Here is a 23582-nt window from a genome sequence, read left to right as displayed (position 1 = left end):
ATTAACACTGGCATTGTGCTTGGAATTGTCCCCCACAGCTGTGTTGGAATTATGCGGGCATGGAGCACTCAAGTGTCTGCTCTGGGTTCTGTGAAGTTCAGCTGCGTTTCTGATCATGAATGTCTCTCTTTCCCCTATAGCAAGAGCTGAATCTCTGGAGCTTATGTACCTTTTGGAAAAATGTTTACTGTGAGTAGATTTAAACTGTCCTATGCCTGAAGAATCTTGCTGCATTTGCTGAGATGCTTATTTGGGCAATTATCACAGATCAGACCCTAAGAACTGCAGGAAGCACGTGCAAACATTTTCATCTCACACTGGAGAAGAGGTCACAGAAGGAACCAGACTGAGTTTGACAAAGTTCCTTTGAACTGAATTACTGCTGTTCAGTTTCTAGCATTATTTAAAATATAACAACACGGGTTTGACAAAAGTTAAAAAAAAATCCTTTAATTGCTATTTGAAAGGGAGGCACTTAAGGTTGCAATCCTGCTACTGAGGAGACTGCGTCTCCCCTATTGATACTGAGCACTAAGATGTCACATTGGGGAAGGTATGCAAGCTATTATGAAGGACATGGTTATTTTCAGTCAATCATCTTGGGAAGAAAAAGATCCTAAATAGAATAAGAGGCGTTTCTCTCTCTCTCTCTCTCTCTCTCTCTCTCTCTCTCTCTCTCTCTCCTCTCTTTCGGCCTATGTTCCAAGAATGTACCTGAAGCTCCTCACAAAAAGTGAAGGAAACTGGCTTCAAGCATGAAGGTCATGTGGTACCTAGGCAGAAAAGCAGCTGTCTGGGTGGACCAGCGTTACCAAAACAGCCATTTCTGGAAGCCAGTAGTCTGTATTGTGTTTCACTTCCATCACCCCTGAGACCACAGTCAAATTTTGTTACAATGTAAATCCTAGCTTCAGCTCAGTTTGAGGATTTAAGTCTGTCTGTACTTGATTTGGAGTGCTCTATTCTAAAACTCAAATGAAGAGAGTGTGCTCAAAAGGATAAAGGTAATCAGTGGTATCATGAGCTACAGAGATGTCAGAAGAATGAAGGAAAAAAAAAGCCCCTGGTACTCTGCAAGGTGGAGGTCAACAGTGCCACTCTGGATGGCCTTTAGAAGAAAATAATGAAACCACTCACTAATAACAGTGCCTAAAGATGGATAGATGAAAGAAATGGAAGCAATCAGTTCAGAACATTATTTCCATTACAAACTAAAATAAATAGTTTTGAGTTAAAAATTATCTTCACTTTCATATCTTCAAATTGCAGATAAAGAAACTGAGTCTCAGATTACAGCTTCTCAAAGACACCAAGACATTGCCACCAGACAGTGGCAAAGGCATACTTTCTTTCCTTAAGTTCAATTACTTTCCCCACTACCTTTAGGAAGTGGGCTGGTGGCCTGAGAACCAAGACATGTGGCTATATTTGGATCAATGGATGTGTTCAACTTCAAGGATATATCTTCAGGAAGGGTATGTGCTCTTCTTTATTCCTTCTTTTCTGCCTTCTGAGACATAGGCCTGATGGCTAGGGCCCAAGGTGCTATCTTTTATGCCTCATTTAGAGGCATTCACTTGTTAAGAATGGTAGACAAGAGAGAAGTCATCTAGGATCCTGGCACTGGGGAGCATTTGCCTGCTCTGAGCTGTTTATCTCCAGTATTTTCCTGAGAGAGAAATAACACCCCCCACCACCATCTTATTTAAGCCATTGTTATTTTGAATTTACTATCACTCAAAGCAAGATCTAATAATATTAACTGATGCAACTGGTAAAATGGAGAAGTGAGTGCAATATGCTTATAGAAAGGAAATGGATTGTCATTTTAATTGGTAATCTCAATGGAAATTCAGGGTTATGTATCGAATATCACCCTTATTGGGGCCTTGCTGGGTCTAGCTCGTAAAATGACCAACAATGGTAGACATTCGTTCTCTTTGTCTCATCAACACCCCTTTCTTCTTTGGAAAATTTGTTACTTTTTCCATGTGCTTCTAGCGGGATTGCTATTACATTACTGTCCTCCAGTTTGGGGGGGTCTGCAAGTGACTCGGGCAGTTCTGCCTTATAATTGCGCCCTCTTCCATTTATTCGGACCGTTGGTTCAATGGTAGGCACTTGACCCAAGTCAAGTCAATCAAAGTCCTCTGAGATTGTCTTAAAAGGCTTTAGAGGGGAAAGCATCATTTGACTCAGGCGATACAGGATAGGAAAGAGGTAAAACTGAAGCTGTTTGAAGGCATGTTCCCTGAGACTGTGATAGAAATAAGGTCAAGAAGAGATAAGCAGAGATGAGATTGAGTGGATAGAAGTGGTTAAGAGAAAGAGAATTGGGCCTCAGACTTGAGGGCATAATTTAACTCCTTGGATCCATTTGTGCCTGAGCTAACTGCATTCGTTTCCTATTGCTGCGATAACAAATGGCCAACAATGTAGTGACTTAAAACATTATAATTTATTACCTTACAGTTCTGGAAGTCAGAAATCCAAAATCAATTTCAGTGAGCTAAAGTCAAAGTATTGGCAGGATTTGTTCCTTCTAGAGATTCTAAAGGAGAATCTGATTCCTTCTTTTTATAAGATGCTAAAGGCTACTTGCATTCTTTGGTTCATGGCCCTTTCTCCATCTTCAAAGCCAGTAGCATAGAATCTTCAAATCTCTCTGTCTCCATGTCTGTGTCTTTTTCTGACCTCTGCATCTGTTATTTCATCCCTTCTATCATTCTGACATTCTGCCTCCCTCTTTCCTTGTGATAACATTATATAATCCAGACAACCCAGGAGAATTTCTCCAGGTCAAAATCCTTATCCTCACTTGCAAGGCCCCAAATTAACATATTCACAACTTTGGGGGATTAGGATGTATACTTCACTGGGGCTTTCTACTACATCTTTGGGACCGTCTACCATTAGTCTTTCTACACATTAACACATTCCTGGACTTACAAAATATTATTTTCCTCTTCTCTTTCTCTAGTCACTCGCAAAAAAGAGTCCTAACTGATCATTCAACTTCTCATCCTAAAAGCGAACAGAATAAATACTTTGAGTCCACTGAAACTTGTCATTGCCTATAAGCCTCTTCACGCAGGTCAACATGGTTTCATTGTAGGAATTCATTAACCCACTGTACTCTAGTCAAGATTCTCAGGATTCAGGGCAGCCCTGGTGGTGCAGCGGTTTGGCGCCGCCTGCGGCCTGGGGTGTGATCCTGAAGACCCGGGATCGAGTCCCACATCGGGCTCCCTGCATGGGGCCTGCTTCTCCCTCTGCCTGTGTCTCTGCCTCTCTCTCTCTCTCTGTGTCTATGAATAAATAAATAAAATCTTTAAAAGAAAGAAAAAAAAAGATTCTCAGGATTCATGAGTATTGATAGTCCTGAGTAAATCGAATGATATTGCCTTTTCCGTATTCTTAACCTCAATCTTAACCTCTTAATTTATTGCAGGAGTTAAAACCTTATACAAATAAAAACTCTACACTATATATGAAAAGCAATTACTTGTGTACTCTGAGTAAAAAACAACAAGTGCATTATGCAGAAGACTGAAAACTTGAATGGCCTGTACAGGGATGAATTTCTTTTTTTTTTTTTTTCTTCTTCTCGTTTATCTGTTGTTTTAGTGTTGGCCTAAAGAAAACTCCAGTTATATGTAACTATGCATCAGCACGGACAACTATAACTCTGAGAGAATTCGAGAGAATTGTGTATAAACCAGCATAAGTCCTAGGCTCACTTGCAAGCTGTGCATGCATGGAATAGATGTCAGAGCCTTACATCATAATATTCTAAATGTCCAGGATGCAATCCAAAATTACTCAACAGGCATGGAACCAGGAAATATGCCCAATTTTTAAGGGAAAAGACAATCAACAAAATCAAAGCCCGAGATAGTCCCAGATCAGGGCAAACATTTTCTGTAAGCAGCCAGATAGAAGGAATATTTTAGGTTATGTGGGCCATATGGCTTCTTTCACAAAAACTCAACTCTGTCATTGTAGTACAAAAGCAGTTACAGACAATATTTAAATGAATGAGTATAACAGTGTTCAAATAAAATTACATTTATGGAAACAAATTTGAATTTCATATAATTTTGACATGTCACAAAATATTAGCATTCTTTAAATTTTTCTCATAATCACTAAAACTTTTAGTTAAAACTTTAATTTAGTGTGAAAACAATTGTTTGCTCATGGGCCATATAAAAACAGGCAGCAGGTTAGATTTGGCTCACAGGTTTTAGCTTGCCAACTCTTGGTCTAGCTGTTGGAATTGACTCTAAAGTAGCTATTATAACATTACTCCATAAGGTAAAGGTAAACACTCTTGAAATGAATGGAAAGATAGAAGTTTTCAACTGAGAAATAGAAACTCTCTATTCTTACTCTCTATTCTTTCTTTTTTTCTTTCTAAAACAAACAGTGATTTTAAAACAGAAAAATACTTTATCTGAAATAAATGTCAAGAAACACAGAAAATCCTCAAATACTTCTAAAATGCTCTGCTCCACCAAGATATCCAATTGGATTAAAACAAACCCTATAATTATGAGGAATGAAACATAATTTCTGAAGCAGAATGAGATTTTATAGTGCAGGACCTCAGATCTAAAACTTCTAGATATGAGATGTTATTTTGTTCTTATATGGACTGGAGAAAGGGAATGGGAAATGTGTTATCAACTAGAGAATACCTGGAAGATAAAAAATTTTTGTCATTTTTAGTATTTGTTTTTTGTTGTTCTATCTTTATAAGGTTTTATTTTAAAAGTATACATATCCAGGGATCCCTGGGTGGCGCAGCGGTTTAGCGCCTGCCTTTGGCCCAGGGCGCGATCCTGGAGACCCGGGATAGAGTCCCATGTCTGGCTCCCGGTGCATGGAGCCTGCTTCTCCCTCTGCCTATGTCTCTGCCTCTCTCTCTCTCTCTGTGTGACTATTATAAATAAATAAAAATTAAAAAAAAACTTCAAAAGCACTGTATTAAAAAATAAATAAATAAAAATAAAAGTATACATATCCATAAAAAATTTTCCAGGGGCACCTGGGTGGCTCAGTGGTTGAGTTCAGGTCTGTCTTTGGCTCAGGTCATAATCCTGGGGTCCTGGGATCAAGTCCCCCATCAGTCTCTCTGCAAGGAGCCTGCTTCTCCCTCTGCCTCTCTCCCTGTGTCTCTTACGAATAAATAAAATCTCTTAAAATTTTTTTTCCAATGAACAAAAGTATTTATGTTAATACATAAAATATAAAGTGGAAGTTATTTCTTATCTCCCAACTCCAATCCTAATAGATAAGTACTAACATTTTATATATCCTCTCAAACGCTTTACAATGCATATAAAATAAATGTATTCAAAATTTTTTCTTTTAAATAAAATAGAGTCACATACATGCCTTATAATTTGTTCTTTTCATCCACTGATGTAATGTATACATTTTTTTAAATTTTTTTTTTTTTTAAGATTTTATCTATTCATTCATGAGAGACACAGAGAGAGAGAGGGAGAGAGAGAAGCAGGCTCCCTGCAGGGAGCCCGACGCGGGACTTGATCCCGGGTCTCCAGGATCAGGCCCTGGGCCGAAGGCGGCACTAAACCGCCGAGCCACCAGGGCTGCCCAATGTATACATTTTTTATTTAGAATGTTCAGACAGACTAATTCTTGTTGGTGGCTGTTTAGTGTAAATGTACTATTATTACCTAACCACTTTCCTGTTGAAGATTGTGGTAGATTTAATCATGGATTTCAAATCTCCACTCTCCTATAGTACACTTAACACCCTTGCTATCGATTCCTAGTGGGCTTAGTGTAATTTCTAGTGTCTTCACTTTGGCTTGGCCACGTTACTTATTTTGGCTATTGGAATGTTATTAGATGTGACACAAGCGGAAGCTTGAAATATGCTTGTGCACTTGAGCTTGCCCTCTGGTTCCTGTATTATTCTCAAGAAGAGCATACCCAGGTAGTCACTGACCCCTTTGCCTCTCCCAGAAGGAAACCAACCAGAGCTTTCCCAGACAACCTGTAGACATTGTATGAGAATAAATGCTTGCTTTTCTATGACACGGAGTTTTGGAGTTTTGTTAGGTGATATCATTACAGCAATTATGGACAGTTAATATCCATCCCTTTATACATATCTTACAACTTTCAGCCAGATAAATTCCTAGAAGCATAACAGCTAAGTCAAATCTTTTCATTTTTTAAGCTAGCTAGATAATGTTGGTGGTGATAAATATTAACATTTGTTAAACATTTTCTACATTCCATTCTCTAAGTCTTTCATATGTGTCCAGAACTGTAAAGGGCCTGAAATTTTGTCCTACTTGAAAGCTAACAAGTTATCCTGCCACAGTTTCATAGATGCTGACAGAGAACATGGGATTCCTGAATCAGAGACAAAGGACTTTGCTACTTGTGACAGGCAGCATAAATATCGTCATGTTTGGGGGAATCCCTGGATGGCTCAGCGGTTTAGTGCCTGCCTTTGGCCCAGGGCGTGGTCCTGGAGTCCAGGGATCAAGTCCCACATCAGGCTCCCTACATGGAGCCTGTCTCTGCCTCTCTCTCTCTATCTCTCATGAATAAATAAATAAATAAATAAAACCCAAATCTTTCATGATAGATGGTAAGCACACCTGCCCTTTACTCCAGAGGCCGACCCTGTCTTTATTTTTCCAAGGCTGCTCCTTATACAAACATTCTTGAAAAGATAGACCAGAACAAAAGGAAGTCAGAGCCTCACAAGTCATAGAGAAATAGGAGCGATCTATCAACAATTGTCTCCTAGTGGTATAATTAATTCTCTCTACATTACAAATATGAAACTAAAACAGAGATTTTCATAACTTTCCCAAGAGCATATGCCTAAATAGGAGAGTCAGGCATATTGGTCAATATTTCTAGGACAAAGAGATTTTTGTTTAAGAAAAATCTTTAATACTATGACTATGGAATAGGGATGTATGAACCCAATTTTTTAATTATCTTATAAAAAGTAGTCCTTTTATCTTTTTTTAAATAAATTTATTTTTTATTGGTGTTCAATTTACCAACATACAGAATAACACCCAGTGCTCATCCCGTCAGGTGCCCCCCTTCCTTTTATCTTTATTAAGCTGTTCAGTTTATATAAGAAAAGAAATTTTATCTTGATAGCACTATAGCTAGAGAGAACATTTTCCATAAATAATTCTTTTAAGAAGCCAAGATGCTTTCCAGGAAGGGAGTGTATGGGGGTAGAAGATGAAACCAGCCAAGCTGTCAAGGGCTTCAAGAGGCAATATGCATTTCAGAGCTAATGTAGAAGCTTGATTTTACCATCAATATGTTTGATTAAATTTAATGCCTTGGCGGGTCCTCTGAACTGACTGTTATGTGAAAACAATGAAGAAAGAAATGTAAATATGGATTTTTCTATTTGTTGCAAGCCAGAGGAGAAATGATTCTACTTTGTAATATAGTTTTATTAAACACTGGTTTATGAAGATTAAGCCTTTTACCATCTGATAATTGTATCAAGATACACAAGTAAAACCTTAAGCTCAACTGAACTTTTATTTTTTAAGATTTTATTTATTTGAAAAGAGCGAGAGAGTGAGTGAGCATGAGCAGGGGGAGGGGCAGAGGGAGAGGCAAAAGCAGACTCCCCACTAAGCAGAGAGCCCAATGTGGGGCTCAATCCCAGAACCCTGGGATCATGACCTGAGTCAAAGGCAGGTACTTAACCAACTGAACTACCCAGGTGCCCCTCAACTGAATGTTTTTAAGGGTATATATATATATTTATATTTATATTTATATTTATATTTATATTTATATTTATATTTATATTTATATTCTGTAGGGGGTTACCGCTATTGTAAGAATAAGGTACCATTTGTGTTCAAATATAATAAAGAAGATCTTTGCAGATCTATAGAAAGCCTTAGAAATAAAGGAATAGATTCTAAGAAATAAATTTTATAAATTGGGTCTTTAGAATTCAATATCTGGGTGAAATGCTATGTTAATTTGCACTTTTACACCCACCTACACTTTCTATATTTTGGATGAGACACATTTCTCTTGTAATGTTGATCCATAGCTTCTCTCAGAGTCTTATGTTTTGAAGGACTGGACTAAACTTTGAAACTATGTCAAAACTACTTTGATGACTACAACCAGGAGCATTCTCATTCTTTTTGGTTATACTTATCTGAAATGCATTACTTGCATTTAACTCATTAAATCAGTTCTTTAACATATGTATGTATGTGCACATTTTTAATGTGTTTTTAAGAGAGAGATGTGATTTTTCCCAAGCCACAGAAAAATAAATATTATCCTTTTCATTCTATAAATAAAACAATTTTAGATTGTTCATCTGATGTATTGACTCATGGAATTCAAGGACATACTCAATATCTAAGAATGTAAGTCTCAGAAACAAATGAACCAAGGTTCTGACTACAGTTATAACATTTCACCCAAACATTGAATTCTTTTTTTTTTTTTTTCAAACATTGAATTCTAAACAAACACTTTATTGATCTTATTTCTCATCAGTTTTCCCATTATTGAATAGGTTCTGTTGACAAAAAAGCATATAGAAGAGAATTCTATGCTGGGGACATGCATATAGAACCATGTATGAGAATGGAAATCCCCAGTCACCCTGGAGATGGGGCACAGTTGTGAGGAAAAGGAGCAGAGCTGGGGAGAACCCTCATTGGGTCCATCAATGATATTCTTTACCTTCCCTCTGATTTTCTTTTTTTTTTTTTCCCTCTGATTTTCTTTTTCTTTTTTTTTTTTTTTTTTTCACACAGCAAGATTTTTCTATTTAATTAACTCAGTTGTAAGGGTTAGGAAATGTCACTGAAGATCACTGAGAAGGACTCTAGGAGTTGGTAAAATTGACAGAGTAAAGATAATGGGGCATTCTTGTTAAGGGAACTAAAAGCCTAAGCTCCTTCAAAGGTTAATCTGGACAACTTCCAAAGTCAACTGTTTACCTCACCTGTCCTCTCCCAGTCTTACATGACCCTAACTGAATCAAATAACCATGTGTGATTTTTATCTAAAACATGCAGAAAACAGGGGTGGCTATCTGGCTCAATCAGTCGAGCACTCCTGATCTTGGGATCCTGAGTTCAAGCCCAATGCTGGGCATAGGGCTTACATGAAAAAACAATTAATAAACAGGCAAATAAAACATTCAGAAAACAGAGGGAATAAGTGAAAGGGAGGTTCCGCCTTAGAGTTCCACTACACCTACGTCTACAGTGATTTAGCCAGCAGTCAAATCATTGTGTTGCAGGACTTATAAAAAGCATGCAAGTATTTAGAACGACAATTGTGGTTTCACATCTGAGGGCAGCACTGGGTATTATAGCCCTCGTTGAGCAAGACCTTGGAAAATGATCGTAATATCCATCCCACATTGGCTCTTATGCTATCACTGGATTTCAAAAGAGGAGTTCTGTACATTCTTCGAAGAACTGTAGCTGGAATGCAGAAGTAGTCTCAGGGGAAGGGCACCCGTGAATGGAGAGGCATACATCTCCTCTGAAGGCAGTTGTGTCTGTGCAATTTTCTTCTCATTGCCAAATTAGCTGGTCTCTGTCCGTTGATAACAAGGAGACTCAGCATGAGAGCACAAGCCGCAAGGAAGAGTCGCCGCAGTCTCATGATTCCGCGTCCCCGCGGGAGCGAGCTCCGGGGCAGCGGGCCGGGCGGTGCAGCGGGAGGTCCCCGCGGGAGCGAGCCCCGGGGTCCCTCTGATTTTCTTTTTTTTTTCCCTCTGATTTTCTAAAGCAAGTTGCAGTTTACTCTTTCTTTGTATGTAAAATACCATAAATAAATAGGAAAATAGGCACAAAAATATGTAAGTAATAAAAACAAGATAACTAAGTATGTGAAGATAATATTTTGTTACCAAAACTGCAGGTTAGGAATACAGAGAAAACTAATCATTCAATTCTGATACATATATTGTAGACATGTAGAGTTAACTATATAATAATTATTCCATTTTCTTAAATAAAACTCAAGTAATCCCCAGTGCTTATGGATTGATTCATTCATTTATTCAACCATGTACATTGAGATTTTACTATATGCCAGGAATTTTATCAGATTCTAAAGGACAGTAGGAGCACATCGAAGAAGTACATTTATTTTATTTTGTGAATAAGTCATATGTTCAAATGATTTAAAATCAAAATAACATTAAAAGGTATGCACTGTAAAGTTTTATTCACATAGAAGTTCCCATCTACCTTTGTCCTCATCCTACGTATTCTACAGGTAGGGTGACCATACAGCCTGTTTTTCTTAGAACATTTCCAGTCTGTGCCTTTGCCTTGGTTTAATTAACAGTGTCTCCTTTTATTTTCAGAAGTGTTCTGGTTTAAATAATAAACACAAAAGAAAAACTCAATAAACCTGAAAGCATAAAAACAATATAGAAAATCAATGAACCCAAAAGTGAGTCCTCTGGGAAAAAAATCAATAAAAATGATAACCTTCACCCAGATTGGCCAGAAAGAAAGAAGATAAAAATTACCAATATTAAGAATAAAGGAGAAACTATCATGCCAGATCCACACAAGAGTAAAAAGTTAATAAGGTAAGACCACCACCAATTCTCAGCCCACAAATCAACAACTTGGATAAATGGACAAATCATTAAAATATGCAAACTACAAGGGGAACCTGGGTTGCTCAATTAGTTAAGTGTTTGTTCTTGATTTTGGCTCAGGTCACAATCTTGGGGTTGTGAGATGGAGCCTTGTGTCAGGCTCTTTTCTCAGCAAGGAGTCTGTTTGAGATTCTCTGTTTCCTTTTCCCTCTCTCTCTGCCCCTCCCCCTGCTTATGTGAGTGCTCTTTATCTCTCTTCTCTAAAATAGTCATTTAAAAAATAAAAATAATTTTTAAATCCCCCAAATTAAAAAATAGATATAAAATCTAACAAACTATGTATAGGACCTGTATGCTGAAAACTCCAAAATACTGATTAAAGAAGTCAAAGAAGACCCAAATAAGTGGAGAGATGTATCATGTTCATGGATTGATACACTCAACAATATTAATGTTAAATTTTCCCCAATTTGAAATATAGTTTTGGCATATTCTCAATAAAAACGCTAGGAAAAATTTGTGTAGGTATCAACAAGCTGATATAAATATTTCTAAGGGAAGGCAAAGGAACTAGAATAGCCAACATTTTTTGAAAAAGAAGAACAAAGTTGGAGGACTACACCTCCTAATTTCAAGAATTACTATAAACTACACTAAAGAGAATGTATGTAGCACTGGTGGAGAGAGAGACACACACACACACGAAAATCAATGAAACAGGATTGAGAGCCCCAAAATAGAATCATGATTTTTAGATAGATTAATTGATTTTTGACCACGATGCAAAGGCAATTCACTGGAGGAATAATGCATAATTTTTTTTTCAACAATACTGTGAGAATAATTGGATGTCCATAAGGAAAAATGAAAACAATCTATACCCCATACCTTATTTTTAAAAATCAACTTTAAATGTATCATAGACCTAAAGGTAAAACATAAAATGATATAACTTTTAGGAGAAAATGTAAGAAAAAATCTGCATGGCCTAAGATTAGGGTAGAAGTTTTTAGGTATGACCTCAAGAGCATTATTCATAAAAGAAAAAACTTTTCTTTTTGATAAGTTGTACTCTAGCAAAACTAAAAGCTTCTGCTCTGAAAAAAAAAAAAAAAAGCAGTGCTCAAAGGATGAAAAGACAGATGGGGAGAAAATGTGATCAAAAAACATTTTGATAAAGGACTTGTGATAAGGACTTGAGAAACAAACCACCATTTACTTAAAACAAACCACTCAGTTTTAAAAATGGGCAAAAAAATATATACATGTGAAAGTATGTTCAACATCATTAGTCATCAAGGAAATGCAAATAAGACCACAGGAAGATACCACTATACACTTACAAAATGGCTTAAAAAATATTGACAATATCAAGTGTGGACAAGGATGAGGAGCAGCTAAGAATGTCATAAACATTGTTGATGGATATGCAAAATGGTAGAACCACTTTGGAAAGCAATTCAGTAGTTTCTTACAAATTTACCTAATATATAATGCAGCAATCCCACTCATAGGTGTTATCCAAGAGAAATTAAAAAATTATTTTCACACAAAAGCCTCTATGCAGATGTTTATAACAGCTTTACCAATAATCACCAAAAATTGGAAATGACCTAAATGTTTTTAAATCAGTGAATGAAAAAAAAAATCAGTGAATGAATAGGTAAATTGTGATATATTCATACAGTGGAATACTGGAATACTAGCTACAAAAATGAATTATTATTATTTTTTAACAAAAAATCCTCTTGTTTCCCATAGTTCTAGAGGCTGGGAAATCCAAGATCAAGATGCCAGCAGATTCATTATCTGGTGAGGACCCTCTGCCTGGTTTTCTGATAGCTGCCCCGTTGTATCCTCACATGGAGGGAAGAAAGAGAGTGAAAGGGAGAGAGAGAGATCTTGTATCTCTTTCTCTTTTTCTAAGAGCATTAATACCACCATAAAGGCCCCACCCTCAGGACATAGTTTAACCCTAAACGCCTCTCAACAGTCTCACCTCCAAATACCATCATGTTGGGGATTAGGGCTTCAACATATGAAACCAGTTCATAGAACATTCTTTCTGCTATATCATGTTTTCTTAATGTTTGTCAGTTAAAGAATGAGGGAAATACCGGTACGCCTGTTAGGGAAGCAGTATCAAATCAATGTTGTATTTTGTTTTTTAGGGTGGTATAGACTTGAGTATATTTTTTAGGTCTATGAGAAGGAGCTAAGTGGAGGTTAATTGATGGAGTGAGGTCCCTGAGGAGGTAGTGGAGATTAGAGTATTCCTGTGTCTCTCTAAGAATAAGCAATTCCATGCACTAGCAATTATTTGTTCAATTTACTCTTCCCTGGGGTCTTCTTGTGACATTTTTATCAATCTTTCAGTAATCTTATTAATTTAAAAAAGTAGGATACTTTAATCTCCAAGACAATGTTTTATCTTTATAATGTCTTCTATAAAGTCTACTATCCCAGAACTGAAAAGAGTTTTCTGTTAAAAATGAATTATTGATTCGTGTAACAACATACATGAATCTTAAATGCATCTGGTAACCGAAAGAGGTTAGACCCAAAAGTACATGACTCTATTAGTATGACATTGTAGAGCAGCAAAATTATAGGTACGGAAGACAGATCAGTGGTTTCCAGGGGCTAGGAGGTAAAGGGAGGGGTTGACTGTAATGGGGAAACATGGTGGAATTTTGAAAGTCAAGAAACTGTTCTGTAAATAGCTATTATGGGAGAACAAGTCTCTAATAACTTGTCAAAAGCCATAGAATTGTACATCACAAAAAGTGAATTTTACTGTATGCAAATTACATAAAACCAATGAGGATACACAAGATACATGCAGACTGGCACACATGAACTAACTGTAACACAAAGAAATCAAATAGCCACAATGAAGCAGGTGGAGAAGAAAGGAGAACTTTGAAGAACAGTGTTTTGACTGGATACTGTAAGGCTTAGGCAAAAAGAACACTGCTAAACAATATGCTCTAGTGTTTTTTTGTTTGTTTTTAAAGACTTGTTTATTCATTTGAGAGAGAGAGTGTGTGTGTGAATAAAGACTTGTTTATTCATTTGAGAGAGAGAGTGTGTGTGAGTGAGGGGAGGGGCAGAAGGAGATGGGAGAGAGAGAATCCTCAAGCAGAACAACCCTCTTCCCCCGTCCCTACTGAGTGTGGAGTCTGATGTGGGGCTGGATCCCAGGAGCCCAAGATGATCATCTGAGCTGAAATCAAGAGTCTGCTGCTCAATGAACTGAGCCACCCAGGTGCCCCCAATATGCTTTAGTTTTAAATTTGTTTCTCTTTGCATATGGGTTAGCAATTTAAAAAACTATATATGTACTAGGATTGGAAAAACAAGTAGATATAGTGTGGATAATGAGAGTCAGGGTTCCTACATCCAAAGAAAGAAGTTAAAAGTCAGGAAAGGGCAAAAATTTGAATAAGCTGTGGTGCTGGACTTGAGTGGCAGGATTGGTAGGAACTCATGTTTTGTTAATTTATGTGTATATATATATATATATATATATATATATATATATATATATATATATATATAGAGAGAGAGAGAGAGAGAGAGAGAGAGGTAGATACAGAAATATAGATATGGGGGATCCCTGGGTGGCGCAGCGATTTGGCGCCTGCCTTTGGCCCAGGGCGTGATCCTGGAGACCCGGGATCGAATCCCACGTCGGGCTCCCTGCATGGAGCCTGCTTCTCCCTCTGTCTCTGCCTCTCTCTCTCTCTCTCTCTCTGTGACTATCATAATAAAAAAAAAAAAAGAAATATAGATATGAATGTATATGCATGGGTTGGAGTATAAACATGTATTTCCTATCTCTATCTTTTTTTTTTTTTCCTATCTCTATCTTTTGAAAGGAACTATCAGCAGTGATTTTAAATACCATTCTTCCATGAAAAGGAACAGGGCTCCTCAGAGAAGTGGTTGAACCTAGGGCTGAGCAAGGAAAATACAAGGTGGGCCTGGAGATCTTGCAGTGACAGAAAGTAAGGAAGTGCTCAAAAAAAAATTTTTTTAAAAAGGAAGAAGGGACACAGCACAGCTCCCTCATGATCTCTGAATGGCCACAGCTAGAACAATTTTATTGTAAAATAAATGAGAGTATTGAGTTATAACCCAAAGAATAAAACAAATATCCATAAACTGACACTGATATAAAGAAACAACTGAATAAATCTGAATAAATAAATGGGAGAAAGCATATAAATCTTCTCTACAAAAGAATTCCAATTAATAAATGAGGAACATGGAAAATCCATGTTAGCACACCATAGTAATACCTGCTGCTGGCAAGATAAACCAGCTAAAATTAGTAAGTGAAAATTTGAAGGAGGACAAGATATTTGCATAGCCTCAAAGTATCTCTCCCCAAATATTTCATAGTTGCAGGGAGGAAAATAGTAAGATTTTACTGGGGAAATCTAGTAGACAGCACCTACACAAGAGGTGGACCTTAACTTTAACAGTAATAAGACATACAAATTGTGTACTCTCAGGCATGATGTACCAAGAAGTATCCAACATTACTTCCATGGTATTCATCTCAAAATGCATGATCTTGCTCTCATCATGAAAATTCATGACAAACCCAAGTTGCCGGGCATTTTACAAAATAACTATCCCGCAGTCTTCAAAAATCCCAAGGTCATGAACGAGAAAGCCTGAGGAAGAAGTCAGGATAAATAAAAACAATGTAAAATCCTGGATTATATTCTGGAGCAGAAAAAAGGACATTCCTGGGCAAACTGGTAACATCTGTCACTTAGTTAATTATATCATTCTATTACTAATTTCTTTGTGCTACAATGATCACATTGTAGCATGATTATGTAAGATGTTAACATTAGAGGAAGCTGGATGCAGGGTATACAGGAACCCTCTGTGCTGTTTCTGCAGCTCTTCTATAAATCTAAAATTATTTTATAATACAAAGTTGTAAAAATTATTTTGAATAAGTTGAAAAATTATATGGTCACCCTATTTGCAGAATAATAAAAGGTATTAATTTTATTGGTTTCTTGTGTATCCTCTTAGTGATTGTTTATACAAATACAAAATTTTGTCTTATTTCCACACACCTTGCTTTTTTCATTTAAAGTATATCCTGGAAACTTTTCATATAAATACATATATTTCTCTTATTTTATTTTCATATTTTTTATTATGAAAAAATTTTAAGACATACACAAAATTGGTATGGCTTGGTATAAACACCCACATGCTATTACCTATATTTCCTCATTTTCTTTTTTTTTTTTTTTTTAAGATTTTATTTATCTATTCATGAGAGACACAGAGAGAGAGGCAGAGACATAGGCAGAGGGAGAAGCAGGCTGTCTGTGGGGAGCCCGATATGGGACTGGATCCCAGGACCCCAGGATCATAACCTGAGCCAAAGGCAGACACTCAACCACTAAGCCACCCAGGCACCCCATTCCTCATTTTCTTTTACAAATATATGGTATTCCATTACATGGAAGGTATATGTACATATGCATTACAGGGTTAATGCATATGTATCTTTCTTTTCTTTTCTTTTCTTTTTTTTTTTTTTTAATTTTTTTTATTTATTTATGATAGTCACAGAGAGAGAGAGAGAGGCAGAGACACAGGCAGAGGGAGCAGGCTCCATGCACTGGGAGCCTGATGTGGGATTCGATCCCGGGTCTCCAGGATCACGCCCTGGGCCAAAGGCAGGCGCCAAACCGCTGCGCCACCCAGGGATCCCTCTTTTCTTTTCTTTTCTTTTCTTTTCTTTTCTTTTCTTTTCTTTTCTTTTCTTTTCTTTTCTTTTCTTTTCTTTCTTTTCTTTCTTTTTTTTAAGTAGGTTCCATGTCCAGTGTAGAGCCGAATGAGCAGCCCAAACTTAAAATCCTGAGTTCAAGACCGGAGCCAAGATCATGAGTCAGATGTTTAACCAACTGAGCTACCCAGGCGCCCCAACTCACATGTATTTCTCATCTCATAGTTAGATGTTGAAATTTCTGTCTTGAACCACTGTTGTCAAAATGGAGTAGAGAAAAAAAAAATGGAGTAGAGAATAGGTAGGACATAGAATTAAATTGAAAAACAGGGCTTTGAAACCAAACAGACCCTAGTCCAAATAACCATTGTCAGTTACTGGCTGCATGGCCCTAGGCAAGTTAGTTAACTTCCCAAATCTCAGCTGCCTCATATGGGAATACAACTACATCATGAGGTTACAGCCAGGATCATATATATATATATATATATATATATATATATATATATATATATATATCACCAATTCAGTAGATGATACACGCTGTTATTGCTATTATTCAATCAGAACAATTCAGAAATATCAGGCAGTTGATCTGTGATCTGTGTGAGACTTAAAGAACACTCATGTTTCTTCCTCTTGCTGATTATGTATCAGCCTATCAAGACAAAAAGAGTAATCTTAGGAAACATAAAATAGAGCTGCAGTAATATCATCATAACCTTGATTGTTCTTAAATTCAGTCAGTAGAACAATGTGAAAATCTACTTGGCCACAAAATTTAGTTGGTAAAACTAAGTGACAGAGACCTTGTAAAAAGTGTTGTTACTCTAGATGGATTCAAATAACAGATTTATCTTCCCAGCCCTGGGCCAAAGCACCAGTTCATTAAAAAGTCTGAGACGCCTCCAAATTCTAATCTCTACACCGAGAGCCAATAGTATACCAAAAGGTCTGGATTGCCCATAAAAGTGTTAGACCAGTTAGAGAACTTGCCATTCTTATTTGTCCATTGTACCAACAAGATAAGAAAATTTTGAGTTTTTATGTTGACATTTCTCTATCTACAGAACACATTTCCAGCCCCAAGGGGAAGTGGTTGTAGGTACCTTTGCTATCATTTTTGTAATTTCAATGGCAAATCATTGCCGGCTCTGGAAGAAAGCGGATGCTTTTATTTATTTATTTTTTGGCTTATAAATAGAATATTTATATAGTCAAGAGAGTGAGAAAGAGCTTCTGTCAGTAGAAGCATTAAGAATTATTTCATTAATTCACTCAACAAAGGAGGGCTTACCACACTTCTATGTTGTGCCAGGCATTGTGCTTGGTGTTGAAAATAACAAGCTCAAAATAAGAACAAAATTCCTGTCCTCAAGTTACTTACAGCCTAATCATGAGGAGATAAGACACACTGACAATTACAAAGCAGTGCAGTGAGTACTCTGGGAGGGAATAGAATGGCTTCACAGGAGAGGTTTAATTTCTGTTGGGTTCACCAGACAGACAAGAGAAAGGGCATGTCTGGCAGAGAATGCAGAGCCTGCAGGCACAAAGACATGCTGGTAGGCTTGAATTCAAGGTTTCTTTGGGCGACTAGGTGCAGATTTGACTGGTGGATTAAGTTGAAGTCATAAGCAGTTTTGGATTCATTATGTTGAGTGGAAAACTACTAGTTCAAAGAGAGAACTATTGAATGTTTCTAAGCAAGAGACTGAAATAATTGGATTTACAGTTGACTTTTGAACAACTGCGTGGGTCTACTTATATGTAGATTTTCTCTTCCTTATGATTTTCTTAAAGCTACTAGTTCAAAGAGAGAAGAACTATTGACTGTTTTTAAGCAAGAGACTGAAATGATTGGATTTACAGTTGACTTTTGAACAACTTGGGTCTACTTATATGTAGATTTTCTCATGATTTTCTTAACATTTCTTCTCTAGCATACTTTATTGTAAAAACAGAAAATATGTGTTAATCAACTCTTCATTATCAATAAGGCTTCAACAGTAGAGTATTGAAATTTCCGGGGTGTCAAAGTTTTATATGAATTTTTTAATGCGTGGGGTGTCAATGCCCTTAACCACCATGTTGTTGACGGGTCATTTGTACTTTTTAAGATCATTTTAGTGGCTGTTCGAAGGTTGGGAAGAGTGATCAGAAAACTAATTAAAAGTCTAGTAAGGTGGGCAGCCCGGTTTCGCGCCCCCTGCAGCCTGGGGTGTGATCCTGGAGATCCAGGATCGAGTCCCATGTCAGGCTTCCAGCATAGAGCCTGCTTCTCCCTCTGCCTGTGTCTCTGCCTCTGTCTCGCTCTCTCTGAATGAATGAATAAATAAATAAATAAATAAATAAATAAATAAATCTTTAAAAAAAATCTGTTGTTAAAAAAAAAAGTCTAGTAAGGTATTGTAGTGAGAGAGGAGATGGTCTTCATGGAATCTCGAGATTTCCATTACTGAAAAGACTTTATCAATGGGTCAAGAAGTATAAAAACTATTTATCAATTGCAAATCAAGAGTGAAATCGGGGGGGGGGGGGAAGCAATGTTTAGGCACTTAAAAGAATAAAAACAGACTTTTGATGTAATGAATTCTCAGGTATCCGGGACTGATTCTCTAGCAGAAGAAGTAGTTTATTGAGGAATTCAGATTCTTTTTTTCTAACTTTGTAATTGCTAGATTTAAGTTCTTATATGGCTTGCCAGATGGTGGAAAGAGGACAGGAAATGGAAAACAGTAAATTCAATCCATTTGGCTCTCTGCTGCTTAATTTGGAGATTGAGGAAGGTGAAAGTGATCATTACATTGAAGCGCGTGGGTATCTGTGGAGTACATATACAGACCCCTCACCTCCACGGATAAAACAGAGATCATTGAAAGAGAAAAGGTGCATAGTGAGGGAATAATTGGCTCTCTGTGTTGCGGCTCTAAAGTACCCTCCCACCTTTCCTATTAAAAGCTTATTTGGTCCCTTCACCTGAATAATGTATACAGCGCTCCTTTCTCTTTCGGCAGAGGAGCTCACAGTTTAATGAATACATCTTACAGCTGTGGTTTGACAGACATTCTCTCTATCGCATGTTGAGGCTTGGCTCTCCGAAGAACCAGAAGAGCCAGAGCGTTTCAGTCACTTGCTTAGCAAATGAGGACTCAACTGGAATCTGGCTGCCTTCACTGAAGGGCTGGTTAGTCCCAGCTGTGCCCCCCAAGGAGACCAAAGGGATGCATCAGTTGCCCTGATGGTGGTAACAGGTGTCCTCTTCAGGTATGCTCAAGGCTTTCTTGTTTCTTAGCTCTTTGCAGTTATATTTACAAATACCTGAGAAAGCAAGAAACATATTACGATGAGACAAAAGACAAGAGAGCAGAACACATGTGTTTGGCCATCATGGATGAGGGTGAACAAGGTCTTGGCTTTTCCTTCAAAGAAAACAATGTGAATTTTGTCTATTTACTGCTTTTTATGCTCATTAACGAAATGTTATTTTCCCATCGTTCAGAAGTCACCTGATACTCTAGTCCTAAAACTAAAAACATTTTCTCATCCCGGACTCTCCTGTTGCGGAGCGTTTGCCAAACTCCCCCGCCCCAGCGCCGCAGGTCAGCCAGGTGAGACCCGTAAGCTCCGCAAAGAGCGCAGGACAATCCGGGAGGGGAGTAGGAGGAAACTACATATCCCGGCATGCCTCGCCAGTGAGCACAATGGAGCTCCGTCGTCATCCGGGTCACGGGGCTGCGCGTTCCGTGCGCGCCGCCGGATTCCGGCCTCCTGGGTCCCGCCCCGGGCGGAGGGCCCCCCCTGGGCCGGGAAAACTACAATTCCCGGCATGCGCTGCCGCGGATGCGCCTGCGTGCGGGAGCTACCGCGCCGGAGCGGGTTGGTTTGAAGCGCTGTGTTGGTTCCATGGACACCCGCCCTCCTGCTGCGGGACCGAGCTTCTGGCGGCTGGATGGAGTGTGGGGTAAGGCCGGGTGCGGGGCCCGTGGGGCAGAGCTGGCGGCCCGACGGCGACCACCGTCACCTCTCCCCGCCGCTCTCTCGTCCCCCTGGTTTGTGGCTTCGGCGTCGGGTGCGGGTGAAAACCGTTTCGGAGCCGGGTTTGCCCCGGCCTGGATCCCGCTGAGGGGCGGGCGCACCCCATCAGCCCAGGACTTCGTCAGGTGGTGTCGGGTTCTCAGGAAAGCCGTTTCGACGTCTTGGTTTTTTTTTTTTTTTTTTTAAGATTTTATTTATTCATGAGAGAGAGAGAGAGAGAGAGAGGCAGAGACACAGGCAAAGGGAGAAGCAGGCTCCCTGCAGGGAGCCCGACGCGGGACTCGATCCCGGGTCCCCAGGATCCGCTGAGCCACCCGGGGATTCCCCGACGTGTTGGTTCTTAAAAGATTCTTTGTCACCGGTCATATTCCTTGATGTGGTGTCGGGAATTGGCATCTGGGGCCTCCCTGGGGGGCTCAGCGGCACAGGGCGTGGCCCGGGGATCCTGGGATCGAGGCCCACGTTGGGCTCCCTGCATGGAGCCTGCTTCTCCCTCTGCCTGCGTCCCTGCCTCTCTCTCTCGCTCTCTCTTTGTGTGTGCGTCATGAATAAATAAATAAAATCTGAAAAAAAAAAAAAAAAAAAAGGAATTGGCACCCGTTCTTTGAAGGTTCGCCCGGGATCTGGCACCTGCGCTGGAGCAGAACGCGCGTCCCGGCCCACGTGGACCTCTCCTCCTCGGCGTGTGCCCCGCGCAGGGGCGCCGCGCACTTGGAGGCTCCTGGTGACCCTCGTGACCCCGACTTGTCCATCGTGGAGGCCGCAGGGCCAGTCCTGGCCTCCCTTAGGCTCTCCGTTAGCCGTCCTGGTGGCTTTACGAGCTGGCCGTAGGGGGACGACCTCAGAACTCACGCCTCCGGCCCACGCTTCTCACTTGGACTCTGCGGACAGATTCATCTGACCTCTATCACCAGGTCATCGTTCCTGCGTGGGATTTAACATTCCCCGAAACAACTCCATCTTTCCCCTAACCCTGACCCTCTGGCGGGTTTTGCATGGTCTCCATTGACGGCACTACTCTCCTTCCGGCTGTTTCCTTGCTCTCCTGTTTCCTATCTAACCCATCAGCAAAACCGGGCTTTAGAATACGTCTGGGCTCTGACCGCCTCTGGGCCTTCTGTTTCTGTCACCTCCGTCCCACCCAGTGGGCCGCCTGCCCGGGTTACTGTAGTAGCTTCCCAGCTGGTCCCCCTACCTCGGGGCAGATATCCAGCGTGATCCAGGTGAGAGGTAGCTTACATCACACCACTCCTTCCACTGCATCTTCCAAGGCCTCTCAGAGTACTGAGAGGAAAGGTCAAAACTTTATAATGTTCTCTCTCCCTCTTTTTTTTTTTTTGGATTTATTTATTATATGAGACACAGAGAGAGAAAGCATGGTAGAGACACAGGCCAACGGAGAAGCAGGCTCCCTGCAGGGAGCCCGACATGGGACTCGATCCCAGGACCCCAAAGTCGCCCTGGGCCCAAGGCAGGCGCTAAACTGCTGAGCCACCCAGGGATCCCGAGCCAAAACTTTATAATAGCCCTTAAGGTCTAAAGTGATCTGGTCCCTTTATTACCCTCTGACCTCACCTCCCATAGTTCTTTCTTTCACTTTCTCCTCTCCAGCCTGACTGACCTCCCTCCTGCTTGTGACATCTTGGCACTCACTCTTCACTCCCTCTGGACCTCTCTGCCCTCCAGGTATTTATGTGGCTCACTCCAGCACCTCGGTCCCAGCTCTTTGCTCAGATACCTTCTCAATAATATTTTCTTTGACCAGTGTGTTTATTTATTTATTTTTTTAAAGATTTTATTTATTTATTCATGATAGTCACACACAGAGAGAGAGAGAGAGGCAGAGACACAGGTAGAGGGAGAAGCAGGCTCCATGCACCGGGAGCCCGATGTGGGACTCGATCCCAGGTCTTCAGGATCACGCCCCGGGCCAAAGGCAGGCGCCAAACCGCTGCGCCACCCAGGGATCCCAACCAGTGTGTTTAAAATGAAAGCCTGCGTCACAGTTTCTATCCCATCCTCTTTCCCACTTTAGTTTCCCCCACAAACTGTCACCAGTGAACAAACTGTATTTTACTTCATGTTTATATTCCTCAGTTGGGATATAAGCTCCAGGAGGGCAAGGAATGTTGTCTGTTCTGTTCACCGGTGTGTATGACCATACCCAGCTCATGGTGGCATTCAGGCACCGTTTTGGTGGTTGTGTGAGTGAATGAAGAAAGCATTGCTGAGCAAATTATTTTCCAATGGTTATGATAACATTGAGTCCCTGGCCTGTTACTTTAGAGCCAACAGCATGTAGTTGGACGTATTGTTGGATTTAGGAATGGGGCGTATGTCCACTGAAGCAAGTATTCCCTTTCTTGTTTTTTTTTTCTTAAGATTTTATTTATATTTTTAATTTTTAAAAGAATTTTATATTTATTTATTTATTTTTTTAAAAATATTTTATTTATTCACGAGAGACAGAGAGAGAGAGAGAGGCAGAGACACAGGCAGAGGGAGAAGCAGGCTCCATGCAGGGAGCCCAATGTGGGACTCGATCCCAGGACCCTGGGATCACTCCCTGAGCCAAAGGCAGATGCTCAACCACTGAGCCACCCAGGTGCCCCTCATTATTAAGATTTTTAAAGAGTTATCTTTAATCTCCACACCCAAAGTGGACTCAAACTCGCAACCCCAAACCAAGAGTGGCATCCTCTACCAACTGCGCCAGCTAGGCACCCAAATCCCCTTCTCAAAGTCACCTGGCTTTTACTAGTATATGACTTAAGACATGGGTCTTATTCATGCCATCCTTGCAATGAGGTAGCCTGCTTAGGCGCTCCGTAGAAATACTCTCCCTAAACATGGGAGACAGAATTGTATTAATTTGATAATGATACATTTATGATACATTATCAAATTGTATTAATTTGATAATGATACATTTATGAAAGTCGCTATGAATGAACTTTTTTTAGAACTACAAGCTTCTGTCTTAGTATTTTTACTGTTATGATCAAGCATCAGGCCCTGGGTTCAAGACTACATTCAGTGATATTTGCACCTTTTCAAAAACAGCAAAGCACACGTAAGTCAAGCCATAGTCTCTTTGCTGCAGTGCTAGCATTTAGAGCTAGATTCCTTTCTTCTAAGACTGTACTT

General features: G+C 39.6%; 1 protein-coding gene and 1 long non-coding RNA gene across 12 annotated transcripts in view; one reads left to right on the top strand and one right to left on the bottom strand.

The window, feature by feature from the left end:
- Positions 1 to 16934: 16934 nt before the first annotated feature.
- Positions 16935 to 20095, bottom strand: LOC144306247 (uncharacterized). Its single transcript, XR_013373317.1, has 3 exons — positions 19907 to 20095; positions 19377 to 19718; positions 16935 to 17055 (listed from the first exon to the last, which is right to left on the bottom strand). It is a non-coding gene; the product is annotated as an uncharacterized LOC144306247 (long non-coding RNA).
- CCDC150 (coiled-coil domain containing 150) overlaps positions 19470 to 23582 on the top strand; it is a 79140-nt gene continuing 75027 nt past the window's right edge. For 7 of the 11 annotated variants that reach the window (XM_077885690.1, XM_077885694.1, XM_077885697.1 and 4 more), the window contains exon 1: positions 20149 to 20361. In XM_077885690.1, coding sequence (XP_077741816.1) covers positions 20350 to 20361 — 12 coding nt within the window. In that variant the 5' untranslated portion in view covers positions 20149 to 20349. Of the gene's footprint in view, positions 19665 to 20148; positions 20362 to 23582 lie in introns of those variants that run through there. The other 4 variants (XM_077885695.1, XM_077885700.1, XM_077885689.1 and 1 more) reach the window with 2 other exon arrangements.

This window comes from Canis aureus, chromosome 36, assembly GCF_053574225.1.
Source record: "Canis aureus isolate CA01 chromosome 36, VMU_Caureus_v.1.0, whole genome shotgun sequence".
NCBI classification, from domain to species: domain Eukaryota; kingdom Metazoa; phylum Chordata; class Mammalia; order Carnivora; family Canidae; genus Canis; species Canis aureus.
This window is presented reverse-complemented; position numbering and strand designations above follow the sequence as displayed.